This window comes from Opisthorchis viverrini, assembly GCF_000715545.1.
Source record: "Opisthorchis viverrini unplaced genomic scaffold opera_v5_738, whole genome shotgun sequence".
Classification (NCBI taxonomy): Eukaryota; Metazoa; Platyhelminthes; class Trematoda; order Opisthorchiida; family Opisthorchiidae; genus Opisthorchis; species Opisthorchis viverrini.
Genome location: NW_008752388.1, coordinates 51,505 through 62,700, shown reverse-complemented (window position 1 = coordinate 62,700; position 11,196 = coordinate 51,505). Strand labels below are relative to the sequence as shown.

At 41.2% G+C, this 11,196-nt stretch overlaps 1 protein-coding gene across 1 annotated transcript in view; it reads right to left on the bottom strand.

Annotated features, from left to right (window-relative positions):
* Positions 1-1,352: 1,352 nt before the first annotated feature.
* The window catches only part of T265_12024 (hypothetical protein), a gene marked incomplete at both ends in the record, with an annotated part of 49,657 nt that continues 39,813 nt past the window's right edge, over positions 1,353-11,196 (bottom strand). The window contains one exon of the mRNA XM_009178918.1: positions 1,353-1,444. Coding sequence (XP_009177182.1) covers positions 1,425-1,444 — 20 coding nt within the window. The remainder of the gene's footprint in view (positions 1,445-11,196) is intronic.

The window sequence follows — 11,196 nt, the reverse complement described above, 5'->3', positions numbered from 1 at the left end:
TGGAATTAACAGAAAGGTACAAAACGCCATGCTTATAACAACTTCATATCTTTAGTTGAACACGGATTTCTTGCGGTACAAATATACTCGTATTTATGGATAGCTTAACCCAAACCAAGGACGAGGGACTCATAAGGAATAGCATATTTACTGACTTGTAAAAAGTTTTCGATGGGTTTACACACGTTGCACTGCTTTGCAAAATCGAGTCTTATGGGATTCAGAGAAAGAATTCCACACTGGATGAAGGCGTTCTCATCAGAAATAACATTCCGGGTCGTACTAGGATCGACTACTCTCCTCCGGCGCCGGTATCCATTGGAGTTCCTCAAGGCTCTGTTTTTAAGCCCCTGCTGTTTCTGATGTACCTCAACGACCTTCCAGAAAATTTTGCAGGTTCGTGTCTACTTTTTGCAGACGACTTGAAATCCTAAAGTTCTAATGCCAGTGCCCTCCAAATGGAAGTAGACAATGCAAAGGATTAGTCGTTGGACGGGCACCTTCCACTCAGTGACGAAAAGTGCGTCCATATTTCTTTCGGAAGAGACGCGCAAACGCCTATTTTGTGCATGGTGAGAGTGAACCAGAAGATATCACGATGAAAGATGCCAAAATGGATTTAGGTATTTATCTCTTCAGACATGTCCTTTGCACTGCATTATGAGAATTCAGCTAAAAAGCATTATCTCTTCTACGGATGATTCGAGGCACCTTCTCCCGTATTACTCGCGCGGACTGCTAAACACTCTATGGGGCTTACACCACACCGCTTCTTGAATGAGCTAGCCAAGTTGTCTGCCCAGGACGCACAAAAGACATAACCCTTATGGAGCATGTTTAATGAGATGCTACGAAAAAATTTGCCTGAACTATTGAACACACCTTGGTTTGCTTGACCTTTTTCCCCTGGAAAATCGTGGCCTTCGATAAGAACTAATTCTTATCTATGCATTGTTTGAAAAAGTTTTCGCCATAAAATGTTTCATTCTTGACCCAACAAACACACGGCGAGAACATGGTAGGGAGATTTTCAAGCTCACATTCTACACTTTTATTTGAAATTATGTTTTCTAATTTCGGTTAGTCGATGCGCGGAATAACCTTCATCCGACGGTTGTCCCAGCTCCATCTAGAGCCTGGTTCAGTGCACCATTAGACACCTTTTATTGCTCGTCCTCGTGATGACAAGCTTACTGACCTACGCTAAAAACGTGAACAGCGGTGCTACACACTTTTTGTTTGGGCTTTTCAGATGAATGACTGCCGCTTAATTTCAAAGGCAGAACGCACCCAGAAAACTTTGACAAAATCCTCTATCTTGTGTTTCACACTATAAATCCATGACAATAACCTTGGATGTTTCTACGCGTTTACATTCATCCCACGCCCTCTTCTGCTTTCCGCAAAATTCCAAACCATAGGAATCACAGTTGTTTGTACACGACTGCAGAGAAAATTAAGTGGAAAATCACAGTCCAAATTTTAAAAGTCGGCCGTTGAGAGCTCCCAGGAAACCATCATCTCCTCATCAGTCCATCCAAAATAAGATATTGAATATGATGGAGTCCCAGGCCGTCCACTTATTGACACATCTGATAACCACGAACTCTTTTTAATCAATGATGTAGATAAGCATAACCGCCAAGGATTTCCTGGATTAAGCTGCATCTTGTTGAGTCTGTCAAATAACCTGTCCCCTTATGCAATCACGTTAAACATTTTCAAGCCTTCAACCGCCCTCAACGCGTGGCATTCTTAATCATCGCATGTCCTGCCCCTGCTCCCCTGTTTGATGTCATTTTTGTGTCTGTCGGTTTTGAACCTCACAAACTGTTCGATTGATTATTTCGCCATATCTCGAGCTGGCCAAGTAACTGCCAGTGCTTCACTGGTTACCCAGATGTCTCAGGGGTCATTCTTGATGAATCTGACAATCTGCACCACTAATTACGCATCCGCAACCCAAACTCACTTAAAATTTTAAACCACTTTTCATTCCTCTATCCCCGTTTTCTCATAAGAAAGCTTCCATAATATTTTTCGGAATATTTGAGCTCTAAGCTTGCTGCCGAAACCGACCGTACCAGTGTTGAAGTTTACTCTATATCCCCAAATTTCGAATACTCCAGCAATAACTCTTTCAAATCCTTCCGACTTGGAGCACGATTCATCTTAAAATTCGCCATATTCTGACGGCGCTACATACCCCTTCGAGACACAAACCTACCGGTTGGCTTCAACCACTGCATTTTGTCCTCACAACGTCGATCATACTGCCTTTAAATTTTGTACCTGCTTTTGTCATCACCGACCCTCATCTCGCCAAAACATTTACTGTCGTTTTCATAGGTGTGGCAGCTCATGAGCTGCAAGTTGACTCAACACTGGACGGTGACCGCACCGGTTCTTCCTCCCAGCTTTTTGACGTAATGTCACTGCGTATCTCGCCTTGTTCTTCAAAAAGCGCTTTCGAGGAACAAACAATCTGTCGTCAAAACCCAGCATCATAAAACAAGCGTGTGCACTAAATTTCAAGGTTCTTTATAAAAAAACTTCATTTAAAGGACGAACGTATTCCAAATTCTACGAAGAAACTCCTGTATAAAAAACTCCATTTAAAGGACGAACGTATTCCAAATTCTACGAAGAAACTCCTGTGGGCTCTTAATCAATTCATATTGAGCCCTTGGATAAAATTCATATCCCGGCGGCTAATTGTAGGCATTTTGACTTTCCCATTGTGTTTCCTTCTCTGCATAGGGCTGTCTTATTGCCTTCTCTGAGTGACACCAATGAACCACACTGTGTTCGACGGACCCAAAGATATTATGCTTTTTAGTGGTCCTACATTGTCATGATTCCACTACCAATCCTAACTACTTAAGTTAGTCCAAATGACTCACCCTGGACTTAAATGTACGTGATCTATAAGAACTCAAGTGCGATTTAACGTTGACGGTACCGCCACTGTCATACACAGTGTGATGGCTTTCCCGTAGTCCACTGTAGCTTTTCTGTTTTCCGGCCTAGAGTGTTAAATAAGCCCGCAAGACTGTCTCAATTCAGTGGATTTCTGTTGGAGCTTCAACATGTTGGCCAACCCATTGCACTGTCTGTTGGTTCTGCCTATATACTCATCAATTTCTTTTATGCCACGGTCATGGTATCTTTGTATCAGTTAGATGAAACCCCGCACACTTCCCAATACAGCGTGTGCCGGCCGTCATAGAAACCCACCAGAAAAATCCACCATCATTAGCTGTGATGACAACCTTGCTCTGTCTGGTGGGAAGATTGCTGCAGTTATATATGATATATTCCTACAGAAGTTGTAAATGGATGCTCCATCTTGAGTGTGTGCGGAAGAAGAAGAATTGAATACTGTTGATAATCCCAAAATAATTTCAAATCCCATAGCACAGAAAAACCCGGAGGAAGCAAATTTTCCACGACATTTTTCACAGTCTCCACAGAAATCACGCCAAGCTATGGTAAACGTTTAAAATACGTTTTTAACACGCGAAGATCTTGACCACGCTGAAATAAGTTTGTGTCAAAATTGGGACTAGATGTGGAGATTTTAACGTTTTTGAATAAGCACCGTCGAATGCTGAAGCTTTATGGAAACTTTTCGTCCGAACAAACTATGGCTTGAGAAAAATTTTGGGTGTGCTTGAAGGTCATCCAGCAGAATAACCATGTCTGCAGGTCACACTTGATTACTACACGAGGATTACATCCTTCTTACCAGACTTGCGGGGAATTAAGCCACAAATTAGTAACATGTTGGCATGTGCAATGGCAAAGTTTTTCAGCCAGTTGGAGGGATAGCCGGATCAGAAAAATATCGCAGCTCGTTAGAACCAAGCAAGTAGCCGCTTGAAGGTCAGGTCTCGAGAAAGACAAATAACGGTAGCTCCGAAATTTACTGGGGATTTTCAGAGCATATGAAGTAGAGCACCAGTGCCAACTTTTATTTCGAGCAGTGTCGCACAGGACTGCTATTTGATCGGAGGGTGTGGTTTGGTCCGTAAGAGTGAAGAACTATGGCTTTTTTGTTTTGCATTTGTGAGTGCGTGACGAAACATAGCTCTTTGCATTGAAGAAAGCTGACTGAGTGACCACTTTTACTGGAACCTCGTCCTTCTGTGCTCAAGTCACGACCGGATTCATCATCTTGGCATATCCTCTCATCTCTTTATACATAAATCCGAATTCTGTGGCCTACAGCATCTTTCTGTCTTTTCTGGCTTCGTAGAACGTTAAACTCCATATTGGTGCGTTGCTATTTTCCCGCTGCTCTGAGGCGTTCTACTCATCACTGCTGATCAAATAAACCCCACCCTTTGCACACTTCCAGCTACATTACCTCACCACACACCAACGCTTACTTATATTTGGACTTCAGTTTTACAGGCATTGAGGATATTTATCTCTCATTCTAAAACCTAGTGACCGGAACATTCTCAAATTCTTCACTAATCTTTTTAATATCCCTCAGCATTGTCACAGTTTCATGACACGAAAATCTTTAGACCATCGTCTCATAATATAAATTACGCTCACAGACGGGCCTATCGTTGCTCAAAAAAGCCTGCCCATCTTAATTCGCTTATTGAGTTATATCGTTTTTTGCTGTTTCTTTCGCACGATCTATTGCCTCGAAAATGTTAGAATCTATTTGTTGAACCTAAATTCAAAGCAAGATTCAAGCTATCTCTACTTCATCTCTTAGACATTTTTCCGGTTATCCGCGAAATCTATTGTCTGGCCATTGCCATTGTTTTGTTCGTTGTTCAAGCTGTAGAAAAATTAAATCGGTAGGACTCTACCATCTCATTGTACTTATTCACGCGATTCATCAATTTTGGTTGTAAATATTGGAGTGGTTTGGAACATGATCCGTTTTTCTGCCTTCCACACTGCATACCGGTGGTGAATTTGAACGTACTGCACAGTAATCGCGGAGTTCACTTTCCGGAATTGTACACATAGGCAAACTTCCGTTACCAAATATGTTTGAAATCTCGTAACCCCATGAGAGGCAATAAGCACTATGGAATCTGAAGCTGTATAGCCCAGGATTTCACTTGAACAGTATATTTTTGTGTCGTAGAAATAAGACATATAAACTGGTCTCCTTTAGATGGCGACTTAAACTTGCACGTGTTTTTGGTAATATCGTGGCATATAGAGTATCAGTAAGAGAGAAAAGCTTTCAAATGTGTCTCCTTAGCAAATTTTGAACTACGGTCTGCCGTTTTCTAAGGGCCTATTTGCAGAATCTTCGACAATAAAGCATTTCTGGATAAGTTTCTTTTATGAAAGCCTCCTGCCTTGATGAGGATTTCATTCGCATATCAGTAGCCGGCAGTCCATTATCCAGTAGAAGGCGCAAATTCTGTAACCGATAAATTGGTTGCTTCAATATCCTTGTCTTTGACGAACAAATATCTTTTTGTGGTGTATTTGTCATACAAGTCTTCAAGAACGCATTGCAAGAATACAAATCTGCTCTCGAAGAATACGCAGCACAACCATACAAGATGCTCCATTTATTTCCATGGCAATGATATCAGAAAATGTATCACATCTCATGACAGAAGGCTATGCTCACGTCTTGAATGCTATGACTCTGTTTTGTTAGAAGATGATTGCTGCAATAGATGAGATTGTTATTTTTCATGCCTATCCGTTCATTCAACATAGTGAAACGGTGTTTCGAACGGTGTAGTCTGAAGTGCTAGAGGAGCTCTGTTTTTCGTCTGCAATGCCGGTGCTGCATGAAAACTAAGACAAAATAACCATATCTTGTTCCTAACTGGCTCTCCCTGAGAACTCACACTTTAATTCTACAACAGATTCACAACTTCAAGTTCACTCGCCATTTAAACCGAGGGTGCACCCTGAATTACGACACTCTCAGCGATGGTCTTTAGTGCTTCGCTTCGAATCAACATTATGGGATGGCTTTTAAGGGCCGTCATAAATCTAAAAATATACACTATCCGGTTTGCTTCTGGATGACGGCACACTTGGGTCATACGCTTATTCAGTTTGAAGAGGTGCCGGGGATTTCATTACATGGCAAATAATGTAAGATATTCAAAGAGTCGAAACCGAAGGCAGCTCAGCATTGCCTGTAATTGATTATTCATTTATTTGTTCCATAAGGATGTAAACCTTCATCTGGCATACATGCAGGTTTCCACGTTGATATATGTGAAACCGCACTTGTTTGTTTCAGTAAAATAGTAATATGCTTAAAATAATACAATATTAATGAATATTTAATAATATAGTACCAACGTGGAAGCCTGTAATTCAACGGCGCACAAACTGAACAGGTACCTCGTTTCACTCAAAGTAACCGGTCCAGTCGTTAAGTTTAAAAGCGAATGTCCGTACATTCTGAATCCACGTGATTCTAACCTCGACTATCTTCTAAGCATGACAATGTACTAAAACGTAATAAAATCGAAAGCTTTCCAAACATCAGATTCACGATTATATTCCTATGTTCTAGGGATTATGTATAGAGAAAACAGTTTCATGCCATTAGGCTTCGGTTCACTAATCAAACACATGTGCCTTTGTACGTCTGTTTTGCATTAGTCGTTCAATTTTTTGGCGCACACTGGAAACCAACGGACAGCTACTGACCGCCCGGCGAAGAAACCCTTCGTCTGCTTTCTTGGCGCTCGTTTGGTCTCGGGGGCTCAAGCCCATGTTGGAATAACGGATGAAACTACGTATTTTCAGTTAACAAAAGTAATGATACATCTGGTAGAACACAATAATACTTGAGCAATTAAAGCGCTTCATCAGTATGTACACTCTGGTTATCCCCACATGCCTCCCACCACCCTATTTAAATCTAGCTACCTCACATATCGAGTTGAGTTTGTATTATTTAGGTCCGCCAAGACTACTGTGATTCATAAAGATGATTACGGTCAGCTTGAAACACCAAATTAGCTTTGACGTTAACCATTATAGCATGACGGTTTTCGATTTCTTGAAGAGAATTCTCGCGGCCAAGAAGTCCTCAGGCTATTTGAGGACTATTTCCGAACTGAAGATTCAGAAATGGACCAAAGTTTCCTGAAATGCTTGAAACACAATAAAAACCTTTTCGCATTTCAACTGTCAGTGCTAATGACTAAAAGTCTCCCCGACAAAAAAGAGTTTGGATAATTGCGTTTGGGTAACTCATGAAAATTTGAACAATTTCGATAACTCCGCATAAGATAGAATGTGAAATACCGATTTTTTTGACGAAGTCGGGAATCAGATTGAGAAGTTCTGCAACATGCCATCAAAAGGCCTAATGATTACATAAAGTTATATATTATAGGCAGATTGTTATGCGTGAGTGCCTCATGGGTTATGTACTGCCATTTTCCCCGGTATCTGGGGATTTTTCACGTGTAACATGTGTAGCAAATTATTACTGCATGGCTTCCGAAATCTGAGATCAATCAGCGAGCACACGGTCTCCAACTGCTTGTTCCGAAATCTGAGATAAATCAGCGAGCACACGGTCTCCAACTGCTTGTCACGACTCAATTTCAACTTCAAACTTGGCTTATATTTGTCTTCCAGATAAATTGGGTCATAAACCGTCAGTCATGGTCACAATAATACAATCAGAATTAGGTCAAAACATTGGTCGGTTGCGAGTGCCCATCAATAATTAGAAGCTAGCGCTGAGACCGGAACCTCGATTGCAAATAACTTCCCTCGAGTATCAATGAGACCGGATTTGGAAAACGATTTTGGAATGTCAACTTTTTCAAAATGTTTGTAATCCACCACTTGTTTGCCACCGAGAAACGTTCCTTCCGCATGCGGTCAGGTTGTGTAGATTTTCGAGAATAAAACTACCCTATGAATTCCTTGTGAATAAAGCCATGCGTTATAGGTGACAATTTGCCCGCCAAGTCTCGAGAAAGAGGGAAAAAAGAGGGAAAATATTGAGACCGTGTTGTCCGTTAAAGGTGACGCGTGCATTTACCAGCAAGGGCATAAACCATCAGGGAGCACTTGGGCATCAAAAGCGACAAATTGGTCAAGGCAGATTTGTTTAACCTTGTTGTTCCCCTTACAATAATACTGCGTTCTCGAGAATCGTATTAACAGGCCCCAAAGAAAGAGCGAACGAGTTATAAGTCAGTTGGCGTGCTACTTTTAGAAACCACTGATCTCTTCTCGACTGAAAATCATTTGACGCGTGGGCCCCATATTCTAGAATGGGCCAAACGGCATGCCGTGACGTTATCGGTTTGGCATGACCTATGCTCTCCGGATGGTATACCTGCTTCCTGAAAAAGTAGTTTGCTCTTTTGGGGCCGCTGCTGGCCATCTAGAATGGCTTTACTATATGTGATTTATAGCCAGTGGGCCATATAGTGCAAAAAATAACGTAAAGCTCTTCTTGCAGTGAAGTGAAACCATGATGGAACTTGTGTAATTTAGGTAGCAAACCGAACAGACACCGCGGCAGTTTTCGGCAAAGCATCCACAACTAAAATACATGAGTAATGTGGGGTGTGTATGATTTTGTGATATCATCGTTTAAGTAGATGTTGAGCAAACAGACACTACAGGTGGGAACATATCACGCTTTACACAGCTGCCAACATCTTGAGGGACTTTTTCTTTGTTTTTAGTGCTAAGATTGTTTCGAACGCCACTTGATTTCCACCTTTCTCTTTCACGTACGACCTCAGTTCTCGGTCTCCAACTGCAAAACACTCCCCGTTGATACCGATACCGCAGATCAGTGGTCACTGTGGTTGCGTTTTCTTCCAAATGAAGCGGAATTGCGTGCACACGTCTTTCGTTGTTTACTCAAAATAAGAGCCGTTTTTTGTTGGCTGACAACGGAACAAATATTGTGACCCGGACACCAAAGGTAATTTTAGCATCTGGCATCCAGAAGACAAGGAAAAAGCAATCCTCATCAAGCCTGACCAACGAGTTACCCGGAAGTTGTTTACCGGTCTAAAAATCGGTTGTTATGAAACGCCTCAAGGGGGGTCGTTGTATTCAAATTTGCCGGTAGTGTTTCACGTTTTCTAGATTGGTGTGCGCTCTTCCAATCAACAACATTTCTCCTCACTGTTGGTTGGGCCAGTTGCCTTTTATTGTAAACGCTCAAGAAACCATGCTTATCACTCATCGGTGAGAACCTGAGGAGCAGTGCTGCACCAGTTTTACACTTGTGTCATTCAGCTGTAAGGAGAGTCGTGAACGACATGAAAAAATCCAAATCGAGAAGCTCGCGCTAATTACTCATTCATGTGTATTATGTGAAGTATCTGTGAATTCCAGAAAATTTAATTGGATCATTTTGATATCCGACATGTAGCTACATGATTGTTGTACAGGTGTATGTATGTAACCAAAAAGCCGCAAATATCCTATATTGCGTTCATTTGATTCTCGGCCGCTTTGTTTTTCGATGTGATGTTGCGGCTTGTTTATTGTGGATATTTGGTCGCCCATAGTTTTTTTCTTTGAGACCCAACCACACTAAAATGGCACGACTAATTTGATGATATAGAAGACCAGATGCATCACCAAGCACATGTTCACTCACTCAAAAGTTTTTTTGTGTACGACTGCGATGAAACCTTGAAGGTGCGTAATTTGACCGCTGCGGCAAGATCAAAAAGTTTTGCCAAAAAGCTCACCACAAAACAACCCAATTGAAAAAAAATAATTTCAATCTGAGCCTAGAATTCGGCCATTCAAAAACCTGAAACAAGCTGGTTGTGCAAGCGCAATCACATAATGCCAGTACTGTGATGAAGTAAAAACCAAAAATCAAAGAAATTTACGATGAAATGATGATATTTCATCGTCAAAATGCAACCCCAATTTAGCCATTGTAAGACACCAGAATAATTTGAAAGTAGAAAAACAAGTGAAATTGAACGGAATGACGACAATATATGTGCAGACAGATAATTCTGGATAAAACTGAAATGGTTTATCACGCACGACGTCTTTTGAGTTGGTAGGTAGGGCCTAATGGGATGACCGCAGCCATTGTCTTGGTTCCGAAAGCTTTTGAGGTAAAATGAAAACACCTGACTTGTGTTAGGTGACGACCTAAAATAAAATATACTACATGCACTGTGTTTCTTTATCATATTATAACAATACGCACATAATATGACGCATACGTAACACTAGTAACGTGTATCAGCGGAACGAAGTCTTAGCAAAAATTATGAGATAGACAAATATTTATAACCCATATGATAACAAAACACATTTATATAATTGAATCTGAGTAATTATTTTGAGAAAGTTTCGCGACAAACGGAAAATTAATGATCGATCCATCTTGAATCATTGACATTTCGCCCATCCTATTCAACAGGATGATTTTTATTCCCCTGTATTGAATACAAAAGAGTTGATTGATCGGAAATACGCGATGTTTCCGCCGGTGCCTCCACGACGATGTTTGATTCTTTAGGCGCAACCTCAGAATATAATTAAACAAATCTCAGCTATACGCTGACCTGGCAAAACTTAGAGCTAATGAGCTCTCTAATGAGCTACTTATATATTGTTCGTCGTGTGAGGAGATTTGATTTTTTTATTGAAACTTTCATCTGAGAAGTCGTTGCTCGAGTAGTCGGTCAACACTTGCCGCCGCTTTATGTCGATCCCGTGATTGAAAGATGAGCGGCGCCGTATCCTTCCCAAGTGCAAATTAGTCACACTGATTGAATAGCCGGTGGTGGCCAAAAGGCTAAACTAGCCAGGAAGGTCGTCTGTTTGAGACTCTCCGGAATTTCGTGAAATACGCACTGCTGATAACTCCCAATAAGAATGACACAGCTGAACAGTTCTTCTCGGCTTTTCAGCATGGATTGTCTTCACTTACATAGTGATGTCTCTCCGAAATACGCAAACCATTTTGAACTACCAACAGAAAATTTTCTGTTTACGGCAAGCCACGCTGAACACTCTTGGATGCATCTGTATATTGTTTTAGTTTTTGAATGACCTGAAGTTCTTGTGTTTTCAGGACTCTTTTGTCGGTTGAAAATAACATCTTTTGTGAGTTTGTCTATTCGTTGCGTTCTCCGTCAAAACGGCTCTATCAACACTTTACTTCAAACATCTGTTGCACGTTCCCTGAGTACGATGGTGCGTAGTTCCGTTGGTGAAGAG